The sequence below is a fragment of the Athene cunicularia genome (assembly GCF_003259725.1).
Source record: "Athene cunicularia isolate RWA chromosome 12 unlocalized genomic scaffold, athCun1 chr12_part1, whole genome shotgun sequence".
Lineage (NCBI taxonomy): Eukaryota > Metazoa > Chordata > Aves > Strigiformes > Strigidae > Athene > Athene cunicularia.
In genome coordinates this window covers 22471342-22499061 of record NW_020799116.1, presented here as the reverse complement: position 1 = coordinate 22499061, position 27720 = coordinate 22471342, and the positions used below count along the sequence as shown (strand labels likewise).

At 38.3% G+C, this 27720-nt stretch overlaps 1 protein-coding gene across 1 annotated transcript in view; it reads left to right on the top strand.

The window, feature by feature from the left end:
* LOC113484938 (nuclear pore membrane glycoprotein 210-like) overlaps positions 1 to 23521 on the top strand; it is a 58480-nt gene extending 34959 nt beyond the window's left edge. The window contains 21 exon segments of the mRNA XM_026857627.1: positions 70 to 198; positions 906 to 1033; positions 1945 to 2080; positions 2400 to 2462; positions 3088 to 3267; positions 4602 to 4682; positions 5628 to 5759; positions 5963 to 6121; positions 6970 to 7061; positions 8538 to 8712; positions 12419 to 12594; positions 13947 to 14164; positions 14702 to 14838; positions 15618 to 15741; positions 16656 to 16802; positions 18641 to 18719; positions 18721 to 18889; positions 19967 to 20186; positions 20783 to 20878; positions 21052 to 21135; positions 22180 to 23521. Coding sequence (XP_026713428.1) covers positions 70 to 198; positions 906 to 1033; positions 1945 to 2080; positions 2400 to 2462; positions 3088 to 3267; positions 4602 to 4682; positions 5628 to 5759; positions 5963 to 6121; positions 6970 to 7061; positions 8538 to 8712; positions 12419 to 12594; positions 13947 to 14164; positions 14702 to 14838; positions 15618 to 15741; positions 16656 to 16802; positions 18641 to 18719; positions 18721 to 18889; positions 19967 to 20186; positions 20783 to 20878; positions 21052 to 21135; positions 22180 to 22280 — 2826 coding nt within the window. The 3' untranslated portion in view covers positions 22281 to 23521.
* Positions 23522 to 27720: the final 4199 nt, after the last annotated feature.

Genomic DNA, 27720 nt, shown 5'->3' with positions numbered 1-27720 from the left:
TTCATCCTATGAATGGCAGACAAATGAAAATAAGAAGTGCTGTAATAGAATTTTCTTTGGGCATTGCAGGTGCATCCTCTGCTTCCAGGATCAGTGACTGTAATGATTCATGACTTGTGCTTGGCTTTCCCTGCACCAGCTAAAGCTGAAATTTATGTATCTGATATACAGGAACTGTATGTCCGAGTTGTTGACAAGGTTAGTGGCTTTGAAACCAGCATTATTAGGTGATCCAGACTGCCCTGTTTCCTTGTGCTGATCATGAACATAAAGATGAGACATGTACAAGACAATACAATGTAGTGCTTAGGGCCCTCTGCTGCAGCTCTGTGACCTTAGAGAAGTAGTTTGATCTCACTGTGTTTCTGTTTCTCCCTCCCAAATACATTCTTCTAGTTTATAAGTCTTTCAGAGTATCAGGTGTCTCTTACTTGATGTTCTGTGTGGCAGCAGTCTCAACTTTTGCGTTTACATAGCAATGTTAATTCATAATTTATATGAACACACCAATTTACATTTCCTGTTATTTAAAGTGCATGACAGCAATTCTTCTAGGAGTAGGTATTGCCCCAAGGTCATTCTCCATATGTCATGTTTTAAAAAAAGAACAAAAAGAAGTCAAACTCATTTTACTTGCCAGCTTGGGTGCATCTTATACAAAATAGTGTTGATATTTCTGGTTGTTTTAATTATGTGCTTGACAGCTGAAAGACCTGAATTCATTTATTTAACTTGACACTAACCATAGCTGGCAGGGATTATTCTTTAAAATCAGTGCTAATCTAACCTTGGGGCTCTATCTCTAATACCCTACTAAAAGTGTAATACAAAATAAAATGAAAACGTTTATGCTAATAAATAAGAATAGTTTAAATGAAAAATAACTGGATGTGACTGTGTTTCAGGTGGAGATTGGAAAAACAGTTAAAGCTTATGTCAGAGTTCTGGATGACTCTAAGAAACCTTTTCTGGCAAAATACTTTGCTGTCATGGATCTAAAACTAAGGGCAGCATCGCAGATTGTTTCACTTGTGTAAGTTAATGGGTTTTTTATTAATCTACAAATATATTTATAGGCAGAATAAGCAACAACTAAGTAAAGGTATTGGCTTGGAATCATGGTAGTATTCACTGAGTCTTTATTTTATTTTTGTAAAGTTTTAGTTACCTGTTAAATGGTAAAAAATAGTAGTCAGAAAAATTGCCTAAGCTAACAGTCTAAAGCTTGTTGACTGAATGAGACTGGATTCATATGCTATAATATTTCATGGAGCCTTATTCATCTTGGAAGCTGTGATTTGGCAAATAATGTCAAGTGAAGAACTCTGTGAAGGCATATCAGATATTATCAAACTCATTCTGTCCCTTAACCTTTTAGAAACAGGTAGGCTAAATCATCCTATTGCCTCAAAGCTCCTTATTTTGCAAGCTCTAACACAATGATTAAAATCACAGAAAAAAGATTTTTTTTTTGGACTGTTGTTTTTTAGTGTTGAGATAATGAGTAAAAATCATTCTGCTTTGTAGGGGGAAGTGTGTGTGTGTGTGTGTGTGTGTGCGCGCGCGCGCGCGCATTTGCATACACAATACAGTACTTCTTGGCTGTGTCTATCCCACTCCGTTAAATAGTGTCAAAGTATGTAATCAGGGCTGTGCCAGTATTGTCCATACTGGTCAAACTGTTGTTAGTGGGCTCCCTGGTGGAGTTTTGATCTGTACCAACACTCTTGTTTCATTTCAGGTATTTAATTTTAAGACAAAAGACAGGCTACAAAGAGCCATTTCATGATGTTACATGCAGAAATGTGATAGTTACCCTAACTTTGCTTAAGAGATAGTCATCCTTATGATAAAACTGCTGTGCACTATATCAGTCCTTTGCATTTGTTATTCATATAATTTATTCAATGAACATCTCTATTTTTACATGTTTCATTACTACAGCCCACTCAGTGAAGTTCTTGATGACCATACTGCTGCTTTTCTAGTGCATGGGATGGCCATTGGTCAGACTAGTCTTATGGCAACTGTAGCTGACAAAAGAGGACAAAGAATCAACTCTGCTCCACAACAGATTGAAGTAAATAATTCCAGATAAAATATATGCATAATAATCTATGTTATGACAGAACAGGAACACTATATTATAGTTAAATTATAGCATAGTAACTAATTTGCAAGAAAGAGTAAACAGATCATCCTGTCCAGAAGTTACCCAAATGCTGGTGTGTTTCAGATTTCATAGTGTTTTTTAACTGCAAGTGATGAGTTAAGTTTTTGCATGCTCAATTCACTGTAATTAAGCAATTGAAGACCCGGTTTTACACTTGCACATACTGTCTTGTGACATAATTTGATTGGAATAGTGTGAACACAAGTATTCATATTTCTATTTTTAGGTCTTTCCCCCATTTAGATTATTGCCAAGGAAAGTAACCCTAATTATTGGGGCCATGATTCAGGTAAGCCACCTTTGTACATATTTCCTTTCTTCTGTAATTTCTATTTTAAAATAAAAGTATGTAATTTATTTTTCAGGAGTAGATACTCAGCTTGGTAATTTAGCTGCATTCATATTGAATACTCCTCCTGACAAGAAAAATTTCATTCTTGAGCTCTCTTCCACTTTACTGTATTGCGGGATCAAAGGTTATGTGTTTATTTGTGTCAAAGGAGTGTCAGCCTTTCCAGTGTTAAATACCAGCAGAGCACCAATAAATCTGTTGCCTCCATGAAATCAAGCACAGTGGGCTGGTTCTACAAACTGAAACACAGAGCACAGTTATACCATGTGTGGTGAAGACATAGTGAGGTCAATTTTTCTGAAAGTTTCTGGGCTGGATGTAGCATCAGCCTATTCTATTCTACAAAGCACAGAATCCACTTTTGTGTTTAGCTTGCATATTTCCCTGTCCAACATCATGCAAGGACCAGTGTGCAGGAGAAATAAGCCCTGGGAAGGTTCAGACAGCCTTTTCTTACTGAAGACATTGTGGTGCTGAGCAGGGAAGGGGTGTACCCTGTAATGTTAACCAGAAGAAGTATCTGAGGTGTTAATTTTAGTTGTTCTGTGTGTTTTAACTATAGGTAACTTCAGAAGGAGGCCCTCAACCTCAATCCAACATCATATTCTCCATCAGCAATGAGAAGATTGCATCAGTAGACAGCACAGGACTTGTCAGAGGAGTGGCAGTTGGGAATGGAACAGTAACAGGAGTTGTGCAAGCTGTTGATGCAGAGACAGGGAAACTTGTTGTGGTGTCTCAGGTAATGTTTTATGATAGTGTTTGGGGCTGAAAGAGGCTCTCTAATGCATGGATTCATCCCAAAAGGGGTGAATAGACTTTTTGCATTAGTGATGTTATCTTGTGCACTTTCTGGTTTCCTTAAGGAGATGAAAAATCAGTGTTTTGTACCCCCTAGCTTACGAACTTACATGTGTGCTGACGCAGGTGATGCTTTCAACAGATAGCTAAATCTTGCTATACCTTAAAACAAAGTTATACTGATAAGCTGGGGAGACTTTATGAACAGTCTGTTATCTTTACAATTGATTAGTAAGTCTAGAAAAGCCTTTCTGAAACAGCAGGTTGACCTTGCCTGCATCACCTTACAGTTTAGCACCATCTTACGTCAGCCGAAGTCAGAAGGTAACTTGCCTAGGAAACACATTGTCTCTTAAGCTATAGACAGGCTGTATAGAAAGCTATCATCCTGTGCTGTGGTTTGAATCCATCCGTGAAGTTCAAGCAATGAATCCCTCATATTCCATCAGAATCAATCTATGTCTGCATAATATCCTACTGGCTGAGCGTGAGGGAGCTCTTGAGCAGCCCTGTAAGGGAGCACAAGTCCCAGGGACATGCATGAGACTCATAAGAACAGAACTTGGGCCAAATTTTTTGGCTCTTCATTTGAGGTCAAGGCAGGACAGCTGCTGCACACCACAGAGCTCTGCTGCTTGAAAGATGTCACCACAGGCCAAGAGGAAACAGTAATAAAAAAACCAAACAAACAAACAAACAAAAAACTAAATATCTGTGCTTTGTAGTGCGAGGGTAGCAGTCTGCCCTGATGCTGTGGCAGGACACAGAATGAACTTGAAAGCTAAATCTGCTGCCCGATGAGGTCCAGGTCTGACCCTTCCTCCCCAGTATACAGTAGGAATGAAATCTATCATGAATGTCGGGGTATGTGAAGAGGAGACAGAGTATCACAGATCATCCTTTTATTCTTCATTGTCCCCTTTGTTGCTTACCATTCTCATTTCCTTCTAATTCCCGCAATGTCTACCTTCAGGGTTTACTGATCCCTCTTCTAGGGTCCCCTATGATGTAGTCCCTTGCTGTCTGTCACCTCTCAGCTCCATCATTCATGTCATCAGTAATTTTGAGCAAAGCTTTTTTTTTTTTGGTATTTAGGTGACATTTTTAAATGCCTATCGATAAAAATTTAATGCTTTTGTAGTTTTTTTAGAGTTCTACTCAATTTTCTGTGATGTCACATGCAAATCACATGACAAAAGAGTGGATAGATCCTGAAAATGAAATTTAGTTTACATTTGATAAGTACTTACAATATCTTCCTTTTCTCCTTTTTAGGACAAAGTTGAAGTTGAAGTAGTACAGCTGACAGCTGTTAGAATTCGTGCTCCAATTACACGAATGAAAACTGGTACACAGGTTAGTTGATTTGTGATTAGCTTTTATTGCCTTAAAATTTTGACCTGCAAGCTCGTTTGTATTAGATCATCTGATAATACCAGTCCAGCTCTTAGAGTGTTCGCATGCTCTGAGGATGCCTCTGCTGCTGCAGGAATGAATGTGCTGTCAGTGGAGAAGCTCCAGAGCTGAACGTATTAAAACAGAAATTACTTTGTACACCAGAACGATATTCAGAAATTCAGGCTCTGCTGAAGAAGCATAATTTTAATCTGGAGAATAGTTGTCTCATCTTCATTCTGTTTGCAGTGGAGACTTTCTTCCTTTGTATGCTAGAAATCTACAGTATATCTGCTGTGTCCAGAACAACAGAGTGTTCAAATTATCTTTCAATAAGTCTATTTTTTAAGAGTCTGTATTTCCCCTGCTAGTTACTCAATCCAAGATGGCTAGTGATTATAGCTCAGTAGTCCCAGGTGAACTAATGAATTTGAAGAATAAAAATAAAAACTTGAAAATATCTTGGTTTGTGTTTATATGTTATGTTGTCTTAATTTGGAGAGTTGCAAGGAAAAGGTTGATGTCCAGAACAGTTAATCGGGGGGATCATCTAGACAAAGATGTAGAAAACTTAAGAGTGTATGACTTAGCTAAGATGAAGTGCTTTCATGCTAGAAATGAATTATTGAACTCATCTTTTCTAGTGGAAAACTGGTACTTGTTTGTTGGGTTTTTTTTGTAGAGCATGTAGCAAATGAGAGTAAATAAAGATTTACTTTTTACAAGTTGGTGATTATTGAGTCTTCTGCATGGTACATCCTTGCAACATTACAGCAGCCTAACAGTTTTCTTCATAAGAATTACCATTTCCTGATCAATGGATTTTTAAGTTTAATTATATTTGCTCTGTGCAGGTTTGATTAGCATCCTAGAATTACCTAAGAAGGTTGTTTCCTCTGTTTCTAGATGCCAGTTTATGTAATGGGCATCACCAGCAGTCAGACTCCTTTTTCATTTGGCAATGCGGTACCGGGGTTAACGTTCCACTGGTCTGTCACAAAGAGGGATACTCTGGATATCAAAACAAGACACAGTGAGGTAAATTGTGTGTGCATGTATGTGTACTTGCACGTATGTATATTTTGGGAAAAGGAAACTGCCACGTAACGGGAGTTGAGAAAATATTATTGCTTCCACTTACTCAAAATCAAAGACCAATTGTCAGCATTGGGTGTGGTCATTACTCTGTATCATTCAGTTCTTTCCATGAGTAAAATTTTAATCACTTTCTCCTGTCCAAGGCTTCTTTTCAGCTTCCTGCAAAATACAATTTTGCAATGGATGTTTATGGCAGAATAAAAGGAAGAACAGGCCTGAAAGTTGTTGTGAAGGTCCTTGATCCTTCAGCCAACCAGTTTTACAACATGGCAAAAGAACTGTCCGATGAAATCCAAATTCAGGTAGGTGATGTTCCTCACAGTTACCATATTAATATCTATTTCAAAGCTTAAATAAAGTCTGTATTTGAAGTCAGAAATCTGAAATGCAAAGAGTAGTTCCAGCTTTGGTTTATCTTTGAGCCCTTACTCTTGTTTGTACAATATTATGCTGTTTAGAAACCTCCAAGTTCCCCAAGGTTTACAGTGAACAGTCACACACTGGTGTGAGCCTAAATGACATTCAGGAGCTAGTTTTTGTTGTAGATCACCTGAAATTGAGGTGACTTGGGTCTTGTGCGTAAGCACTGTTGGAGTGGTAGAAGCTGCTATAGTTCCCTTCTGTGCAACAATGTTTCTTGGGTTTAGTGCGTATCATACACATCTATGCAAGTATGTTAATTTGGATCAGAAATTAGCTTCTGAAATGAATCTTATGGTTGTCCCCACTTTCTGTGCTTCAGAAAGCAGTTTCAAAGTATGTGAACTGAATTCTTTAGATGGAACAAAGCTAAAAAAAGTGCTTGAGGAGTCACCTCATGTGGTCATTCAGTTCATGAGCTAAGGCTTGGGTGAAAGTGAGGTCTCAAAAACCATTTCACTTGAAAAATCTGCTGCTTTTTTCATACTACTTCATAATATAGCTATAGCCATAGAAACGAATGCTCTTCAGAAAAGTTTGTAGAAGATACTGCCTCCCATCCTCAAAAACTCATGTTTAATTTTCATTTTTTTAACTGTATATATTTTACAGGGTTTAAAAAAAAAAAAGTGTTATAGTTAATTGAGGGGGGGTTTTGAAGATGAAATAAACGGAAATAAAGTATTTGCTGTACACAACAGTAGGCTCTAAAATGCCTTTTATTTTCCAGGTGTTTGAAAAACTTCATCTAATCACTCCAGAAGCAGAAGCAGAGCAAATCTTAATGTCACCAAATTCCTTTATTAAACTTCAGACAAACAGGTTAGTGATCAGTTTTCATACTGTGGTTTGTGTCAACAGTTTTATCAAAACCATAAAGCAATTCTGTTTGAAGTAAGCTGTTCCAATCTTTTTAAAAAGAATATGACAGTACGTCCATATAATACACAACTTACCTGCTGATTTATAGTATCTTATCTGTACTATTGGGCTCTGTCAAATCTTATTTTAGTTAGATTGTAACTAGAAAAGTCATTCAATATTTGGAACTTTTAGGTCCCTATTTTAAAAAATGCTGAGCCAGTTAAAGCAGTAGCCTGCTTCCATTAGAGTGTTTTGTGGGCAATCAAAGCTTTATGGAATATACTTCTCTGTATTTCTTACACAGAGGCTATAACTAGATTTTGAGATAAAATATCCTTTCCAATGAAAGTCCTTTTTACGTAATATGTTTTCAAGAATGACATTTCAGACTCATTTCAAGCTTAAAATTTGATTTTCCTAGTATAAGAATGTGCAGATACAGACAATAGGCCATATGCTGAGGGCGAGGCTTTAGATGCTTTTACTTCTTAAGGGGATGGTTAGTTTCACTGGAGCGCCAGTGACCGTGGTCATTCAGCATCTGAATGCTTTTGAAACAGTTATATAGGAGTGCTGTCATTTGTAGCCACTTACTAATGTTGTTTTGCTATCTCTTCTGAGCAGTTTTTCTGATGAATTAGTCATTAAGTTGCTAGATACCAGTTTGTACATTTCTTTGTCCCATTATCTTCATATCCAATGTTGGAGTCCCTGTGTCTGAACTCTGCCATCAAAAACAATTACATTATTGGAAGGAAAAGGGCAACTAGAATCTAGCTTTAATGCTTTTTTTCCCTAGGATAAGGTAGAGTATTTCTATCTCAATGGAAGACACTGGAAGGAAGAAAAAAAAATAATTTACAGATCTTTTAGAAGATGTGATGATACTTAAAAACAGCTAATGTCTCAGAATGCCTACTAATTACAGTTCATGTATTTTCTCACTTTATTAATATGCAAATATGATGGTAACAGTTGTTCCAAAAATTAACCTTGTCGACAAAACCATTTCCAGGAAACTGATGAGACCCACTTAATCACATCTCTGACTTTAATACCAGCATTGGCCCTGGCAGACTAATCTCCCTCTAAATATTGTTTACAGAAAATGACTGCAGAAGCTGCGTATTGTAACCTTAGCCATTATTTTTTGGAATCAAGTTTACATTCATGAATGATGACACTGCTGGGCAGTGGATGGAGACTAGATCTCAGTACATGCCTAAACCCAGATAAGACTTCTTCCAAGTGAGTTTGAGACAGAACTTAAACTTTTCTCTTTAGATTAGAACACAGGCTTTTCAGCTTTTATTGCAGATACATGAAAAAAACTTTTAGATTTGCATAATATATTGGTGTAAATATCCATTTACACATTTAAGGGGGTCACCTGTTTTTTTGTTTTTCTGTTTTGTTTGTTTGTTAATTCTTAAGAGACCGAGTGGCTTCACTAAGTTACCGTGTCCTGGATGAACCAGAAAAAGTTCCTGTTGTAAAAATCGATGAGAGAGGTTTCCTTAACTCTGGGTCTTTGATAGGATCATCAACAATCGAAGTGATTTCACAAGAATCATTTGGGATCAACCAGACCATTGTAGCTGCTGTTAAGGTAGTATCATCTCTCTTTCTTTGCAGTTTTCAGTTCAAAGTATATCTTTACTACAACAGGGATGGTTAGCTGCATGTTTTGAAGTTCGCTTCTGAAAAATGTGAAGTATAGGAATTAATAGTTCCAAACTTTGGAAGAAATTTCAGTATACTAAACAATATGGGTATACATTAAATCCCAGCAAATTCTTAAATTTGGTACATTTTACAAAAAGGTCTTTGTGTCCAGGTGCCTTAAATGTTAAAAAAAAAAAAGTTTGTCAAAAAAAAAAAAAAAAAAAAAAAAAAAAAAGTTGATGTCATAAACATGCATTTTGCAGTGTGTGAAAAAGGTAAATATCATCTGGAATAAATAATATAAATGCGGCATCTGTTGTCGGGTACCTAAGTGTTACCTAGATATTCAAGATATTAGAGATGTAACTGTACAGTGCCCAAAAATTTCATTTTCTCTGCTGTTTCCCAGCAGTTCAGTTTTTGCATGTAATGAGAACGTCTGTGTGAACCTATCTTATTGGATGTAATAATTTAGCTGCTGTTGCCTGTATTTGGTGAGCTGGTAAGGAGCGTGTCCGAAGCTGCCCTCTGTGCCTAAGCTACACTGATGCTTCAGGGAAGGAGAAATTGGAAGCAAAACTCAGCCATTTGTTTCCAGGCTAATGAATTGTCTGTCTTTCTCAGAACTTCATCTGTTGATTGAATACTCTTATGTGAAGTCTAATGTATCTTACTGGTTGGGCACTTAGGACTCTAAGGGAACACGTCCTTCATTTCTGTTCAAAAGTCCTTGTGCCAAGAACTTTCTACATCTGGCAACATGAGCCTTGAGATACTCACTGCTCCACTTCCTCTTATCACTTTTTACTCTGTCAGCATCTTTCCTACATCCCAGCCAAAGGAGAAAGACACATAATTGAGGGCTGACTTCAAATTATTTGTAAGTTTAATTATTAAAATCACTGTGAAGTGGCTTGATGGGTTTTTTTCTTTGAATTTTGTTTTTTACTGTAATGTTCAGCTTCGTCTGTAGGACAACATGTAGGTTTGTTCTCCTTGGAGGAGAATGAAAAAAGAAATGGTGGTTTAGTTTCACTAATGCCACTCCTGCTGCTAGGTGGTGGCAGTGAATTTCTACAGCTCAGTTATAGATGACCTTGTTTCTTCCCTTCACTGCTAAAGACATCTAATGAGTTTGAGGTTGGCTCAAATGACCTTTAGTCAGCATACAGTGGTACCGAAGTTAAATTCCCCCTTTGTGCGTTCTTTCCGTACACAGGAGATCGCAGCACTGTGGAGTCAGTGCACTATGATATTAAGCTTGTGAGCTCTTTGTAGTAAGAATGATCTCAGTTTCAACATCTTGTACAAATGATTTGTTTTCCTGTACTTATTAGGACTATACTACTTTTATGAAAATAACATTTTTAACCTTATAGTAACCTCATGAGGTAATACAGTGCTGCTGCCTTTATTTTATGGATGAGGAACTAAGAGTTTGAGTGGTTTTCCTGAAGGTCACATATTAAAACCTGTGACGGAGCAGGAGATGAGCTTGAATCTGTTGTGTCATTGTAAGGTGGAGTTCTCTCCTTCATGTCGTCCTTCCTTTCATAAGTTCTTATTTTGTCTATTTACAACTGTACACAATTAAGAACCAAACTGCTGCAGCAGCATCACTTAACACTTAGACCTTCAACTTTGCCCAGAAAAAGACTATGCTATATAAGCTGAGGAGGACAGTGAAAGCAAGGCATGACAGTTGCTTAGCATGAAAGCAAGCTAAGCACTTGCTTGTATAAGCTGTACTCAATGGAATATTTATTTTTTTAAATACAAAATACTTTTAAAATGGAGATGCTTTAACAGTAAATAGCTGTTTTCATCAATATTGAATTTAGCAGTTGTCCCCTGTGGGACAGTTTTTGGATTTAAAGTGTAACAAGCTTGAAAATCTGTCAGGGAAATGGTGGTTTTGTTAGCCTGTAACCTCAGCTAGTTGGGCAGATGACTATGTGCACTGATATTTAAACTGACTATATCAGCCTGTAGAGTAGGCAGTTGTATATACTGATTTTCTAGCCACTCCTTTTTTTTCAGATTCACCAAAGATGATATTTGCTTGAGGCCAAATTTGTCCTTTCCTTTTTAAGTTTTGACATGCACATTTTCAGGTTGCAGAGTTTTATGTTTTAGCTGAGCCTCTTATGTCAGAAAAAAGGGATTTTCCTACAAGACAAGCTTGAGGGCTTCTTTTAAAGTAGTTTTCTATACATATTTAAGGGGTTTTGCTTTCTCTATCCTTCCATTATTTATTTCCCAACAGCTGTAACAACAGATATAGTTGTTTTTGTTGGGTAGTTTTGCTAGTTAATCTGGAAATGTTAAAGAGGAATAGTAATATGTTATTTAAAACAAAGCAAAACAGTTGTGAAGTCTTTGTCTCCAGACAAACTTCCTTCATTGGAGTGTTACTGCAATAATGTGGGGGTATGCACATATGGATAATCTAGCAAATGTTTCTAAAAAATTTGGAGCAGTTCCTGATCTCTGTCTTGGTTGAGGAAAAACATTGAGGCAACAACATGCAGCCTGCGGACCAGTGAGGATTTGTTGGACTCCAGTTCTGCCTGCTTCTATCTGTTGTACGTGCATCAGGACGGCCTGGCTGCAGCACCCTCCACCCAGCAGTACCAGGGCGAGTGTGCCCAGTGTAGGGTCAGAAAAACCACCCTAGCACCCAGGTCAAGAGGAAAGGTCATGAGTCTTGTTCCTTCCCACCTCTGGGAGCCCTGCTGTCAGACCACTGCAGGCCTCTTTGAGGGGCATCAGTTTGCCGTACAGTGTTGCTTGACAAGGATCACTAGGGAACAACTTTGCAGCTATTGCTCGTGTTTCCTCCACTGGGCAAACCTTCACTCAAACAGAGCTGAGGCTGTTGGAGATTGTGGGTATCACCTTGGCTTTCTCACCCAGTGTAAGGGAACTGGGGAGACAGTGACGATTTTATCCCCTTACTCTCACATGCATTGCAAATTACTCCTGTTCTAGTAACTGAGGAATGAATTACACTTTTTATTTCAAGATTTACTGGGAGAGAAGTGTAGGGGCAACTTGTCCTCCTGCATATCTAGGGAGTCTTAATAGTTTTAATTTATAGGATAATAATGTAGTCTCTGAAGTCTGTAAGGTTTGTTTCTATATCATTATTGCTTGCTTCAATTCCCAGTGCTATTAGAGAAGAAAACTGAGAAATATCTGTTGAGAGGGTGTAAGGAAGACAGAGTCAGACTTTTCTCGGTAGTGCTCAATGACAGGGCAAGATGGAACACACAGAAATTGAAACCTGTGAAATTCTGTCTGAACATAGGACAGTACTTTTTTACTGTGGTGGCTCTTGACCACAAATTACCCAGAGATTGTGAAGTCTCCTGAAGACCTGCCTGCACATGATCCTGGGCAACTGGTTGTATGTAACCCAGCTTGAGCAGGAGGGGCTGGACTAGACAATCTCCAGAGGCGCCTTTCAACCTCAACTGTTATATGATTCTGTGAAGCACAGGTGCTGATAACAAAAGCTCCATGTTTCAGTACTGTCATATGGCTAAACTTATCACAAATGGTTCATAAAGGAAGCTCTATATATTTGCATAATAAGAACACTTACAGAGCCATCAAAAAAGCAATTTAATCTTGCTTTCCACTTACAGGTCTACCCTATCTCCTACCTAAGAATCTCTATGAGTCCTGTTCTGCACACACAAAACAAAGAGGCATTATTGGCTCTTCCCCTGGGTGTGACACTGACATTTACAGTCAATTTTCATGATAACTCTGGAGATACCTTTCATTCGCATAATTCTGTGCTCAACTTCGCAACAAACAGGTAGGTACCTATCACTGGTGTTAATTACAGAGAACAAAAAAGGTCATAACCCAGCCACAGCAAGGAACAAAGATTGTTCCAAAGATACCGAGTGAAGATATAGCTTGGGCTGGGATTAGCAAAGAAAGGATTCCATCTCTGCAGTCTTCAGAGGCACTGTAGCAGAAAGAAGAGTTCCGGTTAGCAATCGATATTCTCTAGCAAATGGAAAGTTGCCCAGATAAGCATGATCCCCAGTGGGGCTTGCTGGGGTAAATTTCTGCTTTAAGTGACTCTGAATCATCAGTTTGCATACATCAGTAGCCTATATGAACAATTGATCTTACTAGTGTTTGCCTCATCCTGCCTCTTTTCTCCTAGTGCTTTGTTACACTGACTCACTTAAGTCTTACATAAGATGGTGACTGTTCTGGATTGGGGGCTCTCTCTTCAGATGTGTTTGTACAGCCTTTGCACAGCAGAGCCAAGCCTCAAAATGCCTTTTGGTCTCTGCCTCAAAGAGTAATAAATATTATAAAACGGCCTTCTTTGGTCATTAGTAAACAGTCACTAATTCCATTACTATAACATAGCTTGTTTTCTGCAGAGCACTTTGCACTTACAACACACTGATCATGATTAAAAGGGGGAAAAAAATGGATTGAATGCAAGATTTTTCCCATTTTCCTATTTGTATGTTCCGCGGAAATTTCTGTAGCATACGAATGTCCCTGAGAGAACGCTGCCTTAGCTTCTGAAATAGATGTCAAGAGATGCTTTGGCATAGGGCTAATTATTAGCTCTGGAGAGAGAAGCACTGCTCGTTAACCTCAGGTGCAGCACTGCGGTGACCCAGCTCTGCTGCTGTCAGGACCTTCACTGTCTCTGTGTGGTGCTGCCAGGGTGGCAGTCTCTGTGCTGGGTGCACTCACAAGTGTGTGTCAGAGCGTTTGGGAATGCTGAATTTTGGTAAACCTCAGAACTCGGTCAAGGGTAATTTAGATGTGTAAAGTTATGTATGGAAAGCTGCATATTCATGTTTAAATTTCTTTGCTTCTTAACTTCCTGCGAAAGGGGGAAAGAGACAGATGACCACGTTCTAAAGCTCTACAATTCTTAAAATTAGGAAGTAGTTCTCGTACATTATTATGGCCTCAGTATTTCCTCAACATAAGAATGTGAGAACTGAAATTTGCCTCCGTAGCACCTAAATCATATTCATATTTCTCTTATTTGGTCAGACTTCATTAGAAGATAACCATTGCTGAAAACAAGAAGTCAACCATCTAAAAGTTCAATACCTACTATTTATTGTAGAGATAATGACATTAGCAAACTTGCCTTAATATAAAAGCTTTTCTTTTTATCCTTAGAGATGACTTTGTACAGATTGGGAAAGGAGCCACAAACAACACGTTTGTAATCCGGACTGTAAATGTCGGTTTGACCTTGCTTAAAGTCTGGGATGCAGAACACAGTGGAATTGCAGACTACATCCCACTTCCTGTGCAACATGCCATTTTTCCTGAGGTCATAGATGTGGTGGTAGGTGATGTCCTCTGTTTGAGTACTTCGCTGACAAACCCAGAAGGTAAGCAGCACTTCAGTTGCTGTGTTTTTGCAGCTGTATAATTTGACATCAGTGTGACTCTTTCTCATTCTCAGAAAAACTAAATGCATAATTTACGATGTTTGTTCAGAATCAAATGTCACTGTTCTTGTTAATGATAAAAATAGGTTTGATCAACTCCTCTAATTTTAATTGTACCATGCAATGTGTCGCTTGTATTGAATTCATGAGTATCAGGCTTCAGACATTTCCATTCCATTAGCTTGAAAGGCTTGTTTTTCATGGGAATCATGCAGAGTCAGGACTGTCTAACTTCGCTCACTGTATTTGATTCTTAGTATTAATGGGCTTTCGTCAGAGTAACTGCAAGACAGTTTGGTGTTAGGCTGCCAGCCTTCCACCACATGAGACCCTAGAATCTAATTTCTGTGACTTGGGAAGTGTGTGTACCTACGCTACCCATGCAGTGGGTACATGCATACACACACCACTGTGATAATTATATGCTTCTGTTAGCATAAATTTGTTGAACAGTGTCCAAATGGTGTGTCTTCTCAGGTCTGCCGGGTGTATGGAGCTCCTCGTTACATTCTGTTCTTCAGGTCGACTCCAGGACAGGTGTAGCAGTGGCAAGGGATTCTGGTGTTGTCACTGTCTATTATGAGATTCCTGGATTACTTAAAACATACAGAGAGGTGAGGCGGCACTGTTAAATCCCACCACAACTGCTGAAGTCCGTTTGCTTCAGGTGGACTCTCACCAAAAATGTATTCTAGTGATTTTTTTGTAGTTATAAATATTTAGAAACATTCTTTTTCAAGGAAAAAGTAGTAGAAATGCAAATACTTGGAAAGTATTTGGTATGTGTCCAAACACAGCATGGGGTTTTTTAATCATCTGTTAAGGAGGAAAATTTAGTGTAATCGTTTCTATTTTTAGCCTATACTTTTCTTACATTGTAAATTTTGATCCCTTTGCTTGGCTCAGTTGTTTCCAGATGCTAAGCAATTTTTGAGTATGGCAGTTTTTATGAATGAAGTTTCACTGCAGGATGAGATGCCAACAAGAACTTTCTAAAGTGTTGTATGATATTGCTATGCATCACTGATCAGAAGTACTCAAATTATTTTGTTTATCTACAGTACAGTCGTACTGTTGACACAATTCACTGTATCAGCTAACATTAAGCACTAGACATTCTTTTAAAATTAAATGTAGGCACAGAGCTGTATGCCTGTTAACTTATGGATGTTGGGAGAGAGAAAAAACCCCATTTTTTCTATCTTGAATTGTCCTTAAAGGCAGTTCCTAAAATAAGAGAAATGTAGGATTTCTTAGAGAAACACGACCTCTTGGAGACTTCTGTTATACATTGAAGGATGTATGCGTTCCTCAATCAATCCAAACTGGTTTTGCCATAATTTTCATTTGTTAAAAAAGTTTTTGGTAATAGTGTACCTCATCCTTTTTTCAGATATTGATTAATATACCTCAGAGGACCACAGCATTGCATGTCAGTGGAGTGAAAACAAGCTTACAAGGAGTTGCAGCCTCAAAAGTGATAGTTTCAATTGGGGAGAGAAATAAAAATTTGAACGGTATGCTGAAAAAAATTTTTATGCTAATTGTTTATTGCATGTTTGTATATTCATGATAGGTCATTTTGGTTTGGGGGGGGGGTTGTTTGCTTTTAATGGTCTGTGAACCTGGTGTAGCAAGATCTGTGAACCTTTAGTTCCAGAATCACAGGAGCTCTAGAAGAATCTTAGGGCTATGTTACAGAATTTGGAGGGTGTTCAGGGGCACTGTTAAGATTTCACAACTAATAAAATCAGTAAATAATAGAAGTGTCATTTTTGATCATATCAAAAACAGTTAGTCAGAATCAGCTGATTGTTTGCTTATGTGTTTAATTGCCTTCTTGAAGTTACTGTTTTTTCTTATTGAGTGTGTTTAGTTACCATTCTTAAATCTTTCACAGAAATGATCAGCAATTAGAATCAATACAAAGATTAAGCATCATATTGTGACCTTTATTTAATAAACTCTATTGTGTTTGATTTTAGCTCCTTTTAGTTTTTAGTTTAACACTTAGCACTTGTTTAACTAGTATTTTATTGCACCTTATGTAAATTAGTAGCCTACGAAAAAAAAAATCTTGCCAGATAATAAAGTATAAATCAAGACTCCAGGGATCATACAAGTTACTCAACAGACACGTCTGAGCTGAAAATTCTCTGTAGTTTACTCTTCCAGTAAATTATTCCTGTGAAAAAAAACCCACAACATATAACATTTTCATTTGCTGTCTTTTGGAAATTAGACCTGAGATTGGACAGCAGTCTATAATTTCCAGCTATTTTAAGATCATCATAACCTTATGAAACTGTTTCAGAAGGTATCAGAATAACCTGGTATTTCAAACCATGGTTTTGCTTTTAATTAATTAAAAGTTAATTAGTTACAATTTTCTAATTAATTAATTACAGATTAATTTTTTTCTTCCCCTTAGGGGAGTGTTTGCCTGCTCAGATTGAAGCCATTGCTGAATTGCAACCACAGTCCCTTATCAGTTGTCATCTAGATTTTAACAATGATGCGTTTGACTTCCCAGCACGTGATATTTTTATAGCAGAACCTGGATTTGATGCAGTTTCAGGTAAGGTGAGACAAGATGCCGCACTCCAGGCAGAGACTTTGAATTCTGCTGTGGTTTAGTCCAAATGCCCTTTGGCACAGCAGATTTTCTTCTGAAGCCTCTGAGCTTTGATGTGTAGGATCTCAGGCTTCAGTGAGTTTTTAACCTGTACTCCCCTTGTTTAACTCTTTAGTTTCCTGCATGTGGCAAAAACATTTATTTGTTTTCACAGAAGGCCAGAAATCAGTGGCAACCCATTTCACATGTTTTTCAGAGCTGTGGTAGTTAAGACAGGAAGAGACTCAGCAGCATTCTTTTACTTGGGAGGGGGGAACATGCTTTGAGATGGGTTTTTTTTAGATTTTTGTAGGTACGTACACAGTCCGGTAGTACCTTGAGACAGAAGTGATGGTATTACAGAATGTAGACGTAATACACTGGTGTCACACTTGATAGAGCTAGCAGCTGCCATCTTGCACTCCAGCTGAACTGTACAAAAAATAGGTTGCCTTGTGTATAACAATTTGGAAAAGAATATCAGGCCCTGTATTTGTTAAACTATGGAAGCAAAACACTTTGTCCTTCAGCTGGCACAAATGAGCACTCAGGTAACAAATATTTCAAAACCGGATATCTCCGCAGCTGTAAACATTTAGTGTCTCTCTCAAGTGTTTTCCTGCCATACATCAGTGCCTTTACTGTACACTTAAATGTGGTGGAAGTGAAGACTAGGAATAGGAGAGTTTTACTGTTTGTGTACCAAGGATCTTTAGGTTTCACCAAATTATGCTCTACAGTTAAATATTCTTTGTGTTTGATGCTGCCACTGTTGTTACTGCAGTATAACTAACCTCAGTGATTAAAATGAAGGAAATAGCATAAATGTGAAAATTTGGTGAAATAACATTTTTAATTCTTTGTGTTCTGCAATTTAAATGTTTCTGGAATTTATCATGGTTTCAAACTTCCCTGCACAACCTGAGTGCTGTAATTTCTTATGAAAGGTAGAATTCTTATGTATCCACAAAACAGTATAAACTGGGTCTTAAAAGGAGGAGAAATTACCAGATACTGTGGAAATGGAAATAAAGTTGTCACAACATGATCAGTGTTTTATAACTACAACATGATTTTTAAAAGAACCAAAATACTATGGACTGTATAGAAATAACATTATCTGCTAGATTAGTCCCTGTACCCATTGTGCAAAACATACAGTAATAGTGGCTGCCTCTGTTCCTTTGTCAGGGAAAGAAAATAACAAGAAAACATCTACCCAGCAAGTTCTGCTTGGTACTTAATGCTTTGTATCTTCCATACTGTGGGAATTTTTTTACTATCTTTATTGCTCATAATAGGCAAATAGGTGCCATAAGAGACTAGAAACATGGTGAATATCTAACCTTTAAAGAAGCTTTTATAAATAATAAACCATGTCTCTGCAGAACTGATAATGGTAATGGTAACTGACTAAAATTTTAACATTAGGTGAAGAGAATATGAAATAAGATGTTAAATTTGTCTTCAGTGAAACCTTTCTATCAATATTAGCATAATTGTGATAGTCAAAGTGGAATTGAGTCTCACTGACATATTAAAATGAAATGTGACTAGAAACTGCTATTTTAGTGTTTTTCTCATGATATTTAGCTTGGGATAAGAAATACCTTCTGTTTTCACACTGGGTGTTTGGACCAGCAGACATACTCCCATTCACCTACACGCTCCTGATCTTGCTGTTTGTTGAATTTTGCCACTTTTTTTTAGCTCTCCTAAAGGTGTCGCAGAAATCTCACTCTGCATGGAGAAAAAATCATAAAGATGAGCAATTAACTGTCAGACTACTTTTGTTTCTCTAGGACATTACACCTGTTCCATCACAATGCACAGGCTTACTGACAAGCAGCTGAAGCATCTCAGCATGAGTAAAACTGCACTCAGTTACAGCTTCAGTCCAAGGCAGCCACTTCACTGGGGAGCAGATCAGCACTGAGGTGCCATTCAATCCTGGGTTTTATGCTGACCAAACTGAAATGCTTTTAAGCAACCATTACACAAGCTCAGATGTGAAAATATTTGGAGCCACTGAAATTCTTGATACCCTGGAGGTGAGTGCATTGCCAGAAAGTACCACAACACAGTTGATAGCATTTTGAACTGTTACCTGCAGCTTTCTAACCAAAGGCAGTCTGTGACACCTTTACCATGTCAAGATCATGTTACAGAGGCTCTCAAATAAACAACCAGCCACCAAAAAAAAAAAATTAACACATTTAACTAGGTCTCTGTAAATTCCAGGTTCTGATGTCTGTGAGAGGAGAACAGAACAACTTTCTAGGGTATAATGGCAACCCAAACTTCAGAAAAAAACCCACTCTCTAGGGTTTAGTGTCAACCCAGAACGCTTTATCACTCACCTGACAGGTGAGGGCTCTCACCCTTGAGGACCTGCTCAGGGCAGCATCCTGACCCAAGGGGAGAATCCTCAACTGCAGCTGCTGCTCCAGAGGACAAGCTCCAAATGGCTCCCCCAGGGGACTCCATTTACACCCAGACCCAATCTGACCTGTAGTCAATAGCAGCTCCCATTGGCCAGAGGTCCCAATTACCATGGAGCCCTGAGAACAAAGGCACTCAGGAGCTGCTACCCTTCAGCAGCCAAGAAGCTCTGCTTTCATTGGGCAGATGCACCTGCCACAGATTGTTCCTGAGATGATTTGGAAATACTTGCCGTGGAGTGTATTCCTCCTCAGTTTTCACTTTTGTGTTGGGGTAGTAGAAATGTATGAGGCTCACCTGTCTGCTAGCAAGGCTGTGTTAACCAGCTTGCAGGTAGGCAATCAGAAAATCTGCCTGATCCTTAGCAGCAGGGGTAGGTTCTTGCCCACTTGCTTGTTTTGACTGCCCATGGTTCATGTAGCTCAGTAAGGGATGCTTTGATTTTTGCCTGTATGGGATTAGCCCAGACCCACAGAGATGGCAGTTAATAGGGCGAGTTTAACAATAAACAGGAGTGACGTGCTCCAGGTATTACTGTAAAGTTGTAACCGAGTCCAACTCCTGCTGAGGGGTGAGTTTCTCTGTGTTTCTGTGGAATAACATAGTTCTGATACATGATCTGGAAGATGGATATGTGCTGTGCTCTCTCAAGCAGTCTATTTCAGGTTGGCTTTTTCCCTTGGCAGGTGAAATGTGGGTCACCAACAGTGAAGGCGTTTGAGAAGGAGAAATCCTACGGGCTGCCTAGTTATGTAGTCTACACCGTTAGTCTGTCTGATCCAAGAGTTTCAAGCCAGGGATCCTTATCAACCACTCTAACTGTCTCTAGTCCTATGACTGACCAGTCTATCACTATCCCAGTGACGGTGATTTACTTGACTGACAGAACCAGTGCACCAGTGAGGCGTAAGTTTATCTCTAGACTTCATATGCCAACATATAAACCTCTAACTTCCATTAATGTTCATGAGGTTATAAAATTTGTTGTGTTAAAACTGAGCTGGAAGCTAAGCTTATCAATTGACGTGTGAGCTGCTCACTGTGACCAGAAGACTTGAATACAATTGCTCGTTACGACTGAAGCTGGATGTATTTTCTTTTTGGGTCGGTGCAAAATGCTCTGTGGAAGTTGACGTGAATATTCCAGTGCTAAAGTGTCTCAAAGTAAATTTATTTTTGCTGTGCTTTTATTTACTCTAAAGCATGCCTTATTTTGTTATTTGTTTCTGTTATTTTGAAAACAGATGATCATTTCAGGGCTGAGAAAGTAAAGAACACGCTTAAGACATTGTATATCGATGTCAAGCTGCAAATTTTGAGAACTGCATTGAAAATAGTCACTAGAATTGAAGTCATATTATCGAAGTTGATCAAACTTATTTGCTATAATAAAAACCTTCTTTTGGCTATTTCAGGTTTAGTTAAGAACTGTTAACTCTTAAAGCAGATTGGAAAAGATGCTCTTTTAACTCAATATTGTCTCCTCTTAATTGACTCTACAGATGGAGCAAGCCTGTTCCAGCACTTTCTTGATTCTTACCAAGTAATATTATTCACTCTTTCTGCACTCTTAGCCGGGACAACTATTATGTTTATAGGTAAGAGAATGAAAGATTGCAGAATTTTTTTTTTCCATAAGTTCTTGCAATGTATTAGCTGTAAGATACAAAGGAATAATTGCCATATGAAATTATTTTGAATTTTGTTGTTGGTTTTTTGTTTGGGGGTTTTTTGTTTTTTTTTTTTTTTAATTTTTTACAATGTCTTGCAGCCTATTATGCAGCTTTCTCACCAAAAGAACAGCACAGTCATCCAGCATTTACCCCAAGGACAACTCCTCAACACAGCCAAAACAGTAAGCAGCTGTTACTCAGTTATAAATGAATGAATCGTTAAGTGGCTATTGCGTTTGAGTTGAATGTAGGGAGGTACTGCTGTATAGAGAAAGCTTGTATAATGAATTATATTAGAACAAGCACTGTGCCAGTTCCTAGGAAATTTGTTGCTCTTCCTCCTGCCTCACTTCCCAACTTCCCCTTTATTCATTGCTCATTTTTTTTAATGTCTTGGCCAGATTCAGCCACTTTGTGAATAAGGAGTGGGTTAAAAGTGTAAGAATTCATGCAGATTGCCAGATGAGTAGAGGAGAGAGGTCCGCAATTTTCCTTCTGCTGAGGGAAAGTAAAGTGGAACTCAGCTGCTGATACAATACATTGGGTTAACTGTGGTGTGTGCTGCATCTCTGTGCTGTCTGCATGCTGGGAGGGACTGTGAGCAGGGGCTAGAGCAAGGGACAGGGAAGGGCAGACATCAGGGGGCAAAGGACACAAGTCTGTAGAAGACTTAGTTGTGTTGCTTAGGGAATAGTTTGTTCCTTCACTGCTTTTGATCTTGTGGTCCTGTTTTATCTAATTTTTAATATCATATTTCTTGCTTATTTTACTTATTTGCAGTGTTGCAGAGTCAAACTTTCAGAAATATGCAAAAATTACCCATTCACTTGGAAGGTCTGTAATCAACAATGGCTGTTAAAACAGCATTGACATTATTATCGATATATTTCAGTTATGGTGAGCTGTAGTCCTGTTTGTAAAAACACATGCCTGATGCTTGAGATAAAATAATGCAAATTCAAACTGTAAGTTACTTACTGAGGTGAAATGTGTTGTGGCCCCCTTGGAAGACTTAATTATTTGATTAAAGTTCTTAACAGGAAGGATTTATTGATACTCATAAGATGCCTTTTCAATAGGCAATAAGCTAAAGGGGTTATTTCACTTTGAGTGGATCATTAGATTCGCTTGCCAGGTGTTCCAGCAGATGATCAACAGCAGTTATTTGTTTCTTACTTCTACCTGAGTATGATTGGATTTTTTTCTTCTTTTCCCCTGTGTTTTAGGTTCCTCTGTATCACCAGCGCTTACCTTCAGTTCTCAGTCCTCAAGCAGGAGAACAAGCCCATCATCCATGCTCTGGAGCACTGATTATGGTTCACGTTAGAGACAGCAGGACTTGTCTTCATGCACTAGGACTAGAAAATAAAAAAATAAAATTCAGTGCCTTGAACAATAGCAAATTTAAGAACTTTCACAGTTTCGATGTAATTCAAGACGTTTCTTGAATGTAACTAGCGTCATAATTATTTTTTTTATATATTTAGAGCTCAGTTTTTTTCTGTCAGTGCTTCAGTTCTCTAAAAGTTATCTGCTGTTCTATGCTCAGTTGACAAGGATGACTGGACAAAAAGCAGTGTTTGTGCTAAGCTGGCTTTCTTGCACTCTTCAAGCAACTAGAAGTTATGTCTAAGTGATAGAAGATTTTATTTACTTTTGCAAAAGTTAACTTTCTTAATGAACTTTTTAAAAAAGGGAAATAGAAAACCAGGTCAAATATGAGCCAAAAATATGAAGGATTATATATTTCAAAGAAGTAGTTTCTTATTTTGAGTTCCAAAGACTCAGGAATGTACTGCACTGATAAGTGTTCATATGTTTAGCCTTACAATGTGATTCATCACCATAATTTGCTGTTTTAACATTAGGAATGCTGGAACAACTGTGAATAATTTAGAGGTTTTTTTATAACAGCCACAAAAAAGAAAAATATCTTAGTGCGGCTTCCTTTGGGTACAACTGCAGTATTCCTTCCTTGTTATTGTAAGCACTTTTTTTGCACTGGGAATGTGAAAGCACGTGCCTTCTATCTAAGAGGACCTTTCTTCTGGTAGTAAATATTTTTAATGGAAGGCAGTTGTCATACCTGTGTTGTGATGTAAATATAAAACATTTAAATAGGTCATTTCACATATAGAAGTACCTCAATAGAAACTGAGCCTCCTTTTATTACCACTAGTCACCTGGTGCACTGAAACGTAAGTGGCTTATTTCACACTTACAGTGAGTGACCTTTTCAGTTGGTTCCATCTGCTTGTCTCTGGTGTATTCATGTACAAACTGATACAGCCACACCCAGAATCTTCATTTAAACTATACAGTAAGATATTACTGGTGTGACCAGGCTTTGGAATATTTGCACCGTAATATCCTACTACTAAGTGCTCATTTGTGAGTCTGTAAAATACAGTGTAGCATTTAACTGAATAAGTATTATGTTAATGTGGGGGTTTCCTTGGTTGACTCTGTTCTTTCTCTTGAGTGGCTAAGACACACAGATCTAAAATGCAGAATTCCGGGTACATCAGAAAACTCTGCTAAACCAGGCAGCTGATCACTGTGTGCTCACGTGTAGAACTTGGTTCCAATTCTTAGTCCTAAAATACTTCCCTGAGAATAGGAAAAAAAGTGTCTCAGTTGGAATCTTTTATTTTGAGGATTACAATCATAATCACAGTAATTTTTAATCCGCAATGAGTATTTTGCAGCTATCAGATAAGGGCTTTGTTTACATGTAACAAATATCACAGTTTTATTTGTGAATCATTTTCTAGCTCTCTGAACTCTCCTAAGGACCATAATGAAAGTGATCACAATTGTTCTGTTTCAAAGAACAAAATAATTCATGGAAAATATACTGCGCACAGAACTATGCGGGCAAATAGTCAGAGGAATGGAATGCGGACAGTTTATTGCGTACAGTTTTGGTTTCATGCAGTATTACAAAAAAGCAACATTGTTACTTGATACGTATTGAGTCTTGTGTAACTTATTGGCTAGCTTTGGAGAAGTTGTGCCTTATGCTCCTACTACTTAAAATTGACAATTTGGATGTAAATAATAATCATTTGTATCTGTATTATTTAATAAAGCTTTGTAAGATTCCTTTAGTACGCTGTTGATGAACTTTCTTGTGTTTTGGCTATTCAGAATTTAGCACAAGAATACATTATTTGTACTTCATCTCCTACAGCCCCTCAGTATGTGCAGTCATGGTTTTACACTCATAATTTTCACTTTTGTTGACAATGGAATTTTTTTTTTAATACTTGGACAATTTTTCATCTAGTACTTGCTGTCAGAGGCTTTTCCTAGTTCTCACTAAGCATCTTCAATTCCTGCTGAAGTCAGTGGTAGCTGAAGCAGCAGCTCTTCTGTCTTCCACATTTGTTCAAACTTCCCACTTTTTTAAGGAAAGACGTCATCTTTCTCCACTTCCTGTCAGAGAGAAATGAAAGGGTTATGAGTATCTCAGTGCCACTGTGATAAACATTTCAGAAATGCTTACAGGAAGGGTTTTGCTCTCCTATTCCTTCTCTTTCCCATTCAGCCTACCAGTCTGGCACTGAATGTCCTGAAAAATTAACTTCTCCAAGTGGTGGGAGTACTTTGGCAAATGCCCACTGTTTATAGTTGTAGTCTCCTGGCATGCATCTCATGAACTGTGATTTCCTACAAGCTAGAGCTAGCTGGGAGTTAAGGAAAAAAAAAAAAAAAAATTACAAAACAGGGAGTTGGTATAGTCCAGGAGCCAACCTGCTGCAAGCTTTTAGGAACTTGAATGGTCTGTTGGGTGACTGCTGTGTGGGTCGGATTTGGGGATATAAATTTTTCTGAGTATGTTGCTTCCAACGTAAAAATGAATATTTAAAACAATTTTAACTGACTAAAATGTTTGGGTGTTTTGATGCTGGGTTTTTCCTCTATTCACTTACTGCTTGTTCCAGAATGTTTGCTCCTCTGAGTGGGAGAAGAGTGGCTAGGAACGTGTATATATTAAGTTAGATGTCTTATATGAGTTGATTTGTTAAGTTTATTAGGTACAAAACAGTCAGTTGCTGCACTCGGATCCAGTCCTTGAACCCTTTGCATTCAGGAGGAGCTTTGTCTTGGCTGCTTAGTAAAAGCAGGATTTAGTGCATGCCAGCAATGGCAAAACCATTGTGTCTGTTCTTTGACAACATTTTTTTCTTTTTATTGGTCTGACTGAAACTTCATGAACTATGAAAACAGCAAACCCAATCTGAGTAGTGAAATCACTGAGCAAATTTGGGCTGTCCTCACAGCCTTGGGTGCCCTCTCTCTGAATGCCCAAGCAGGAGGGCTCTGTGGCAGAAACTGCCTGTAACTGTTAGGCTGATAGGGCAGGATCTGCTCAGGGAACAGGCTTTCTGTTCACAATTGAAAATACTTACCTGAAAACCCAATTCCAAGACTTTCCCCTCAGAAAATGGAAGGAATGCATGGAGGGAATTCATCCCTGAAGGGGAAGGAGATGTCACGCTAACAAAGCAGGCAGTGTTGGCTGAATTATGGTTAGCAGAAGATGTTCAGGTGTTTGGGAAGGAGGGAAGCATTAGGAAAACATTTAATAATATTATACTGAATCATACTGAATAATATAGAGAAATGTAACAGAAAAAATAGAGTACTCATTAGAATTACAGAGGACTATTACCATTTCTGAAATACCTTTCTTTACTAATTAAAGTTAGCCTCAGATTTCCTGTGCCTCTCTAAGGTAGAACTATTGAATGAAAATCTAAGTCAAACTCATGCTTTTTGGTAAAGTGGCTTGGATTGCTTTCCTGGCTACTGTCACCAGGTCACCAATAATGGGAAAACGCTTGTGGCAGCAGGCAAAGAACTCATTAAAATGGGATTGTTTATAACTGCATAGTTCCCTCGTGTGGTTCTTGTGATCTAAGGGGGGTTACAGGGTCTGCAGAAGCAGCAGGGTGTGCGTGCGAGCATCTCTGCACACCGGCCGAGTGCCGCAGCAGCACGCAGCACTGACTGTGTCTGCTGGGTAAGGGACAAAGAGCCTGGTTGCTAATCTAGGTTGTCTTGCTGTATCCAGAAAATTCCTACCCATCAACAGTGGTTTAACAGCCATGTTGCAGGGAATTATTTAATTAGATTAGCCAGACTAGATTAATATTAGACTTCAAACCAATCTACTCTAGTATGACATCTGCAACACAGCGTAATAGTTATCTCCCCATCTCCCCCTTAAAAAGCGAGTCAGGTACTGAATAAAATATCAAACCAACATTTTCAGTTAAGAGTTCTTCCTGGTTAGGAGCCAGGATTACTGTGTGGTGCTTAAGCAGAAGATTTTCCTAGGAGCAGGTATGCTGACTTGTTCTTTATATGAAGACTTTAAATTTAACAGGTGTTAATCTAGCCTCTTTGCTAATAACCGTATTTAAGATAATGGCATGATTCTCTTCCCTATTTAGTTGATGATACATGCATTCATTCATAAGGTACCTACATGTCAGTCATTCATAAACATCCTCTGAGGATTCCTTAGTACAGGGCTCTCCAAGAAGCATGAGGCCTCCTCCTTCCAGTTTCCCCAGTTAGAGATACAGCTGGAGGACAGCAAGGTCCAGTTGCTCTAGTTCTTGTCTCAGGCAGGGGAGCTCCTAAGAGAAAGTACCCAGGTAAAATCCATCAAAAGTGCCCTTAGTGCTGTAGGCAAAATCAGGGTGTATAGATAAGTTTTGGTAATTTCCTTAGCCAGTTTTGTTAATATAGATGCACCTTTATCAGAAAACCGTGGCCTACCATTGCATTTGTGACAGGCTGAGCACAAAGAGGTTCGTGAATGAGTGCCAGAGAAAGAGTCTTTAGGAAAAAAACAGTTTTTAAAAAATAAATCTTGAAGGTAGAGTCTTGCTCTGTGTTGTTATAAGGAAGCAGTAAGAGCACAGGGTGCCTTCTACTGTACCACTGCAACAGGCTCGTTAGCACGTAGATCCCTGCTTTTCCTAAACATCTTAGCCTTTCCTTGCAGGACATCTCCAGAGATCCTCTGCCAGCAGTATACCCGCTGTGTATAGATACCTGTTGAAGAGAGACTCTGAATCGTCGTTGTTCAACAGCATCTTTTCTGTGACATGCTGCTCGCACCTACACAATGCTGCGTCTCCTCATTTCCCTGTAATTGCAGTGAAACATTCTGATGTGGGAACTCCACTTGGCGAAGCCTGGAGATAGTGATTTGTTGACAGGCAAGGTGCATGCTCTCAAATTAATTCCTCTTCTTTTTAATGTTTTTCCTGGTAAGACAACTAGAAGTTTTATTCATGTGTTTAGCTTTATGTAGCTATGTTAGTCTGTATAGTGTTGGTGATAAAGGTTGTAGCCTTAAAATTCAGTCTGATCTCCACAACACAAACCCTCTACTTTTCTCTCATAATAAATGCATCAACTTTTAAGCTGGAAAAAAGGACATTTAGTAAGTAAAGGTTATCTGACTTAAGGTCTTCAGCTGACATTAAATCTTCCATATGTTATTTGTTTTACTGTCATTTTTATTTTATTGGCAAAATTCAAAAACTTATACTTTAATTTGAATGATTTGGGGTTAACTTTTCAGCTGTTAACTTCAATGAGACAATTTCTCTGTGTAAATGAGGTGCAAGATTTGGCGATACAGTTTCTCAGGTTCTTTTCCTGAAGCCTGCAAATTTAAAGCAAGAATGGGAAACTAATTTTTGTCCTTGATTCATATTTATCATCACTGTATTTCAGCTGTG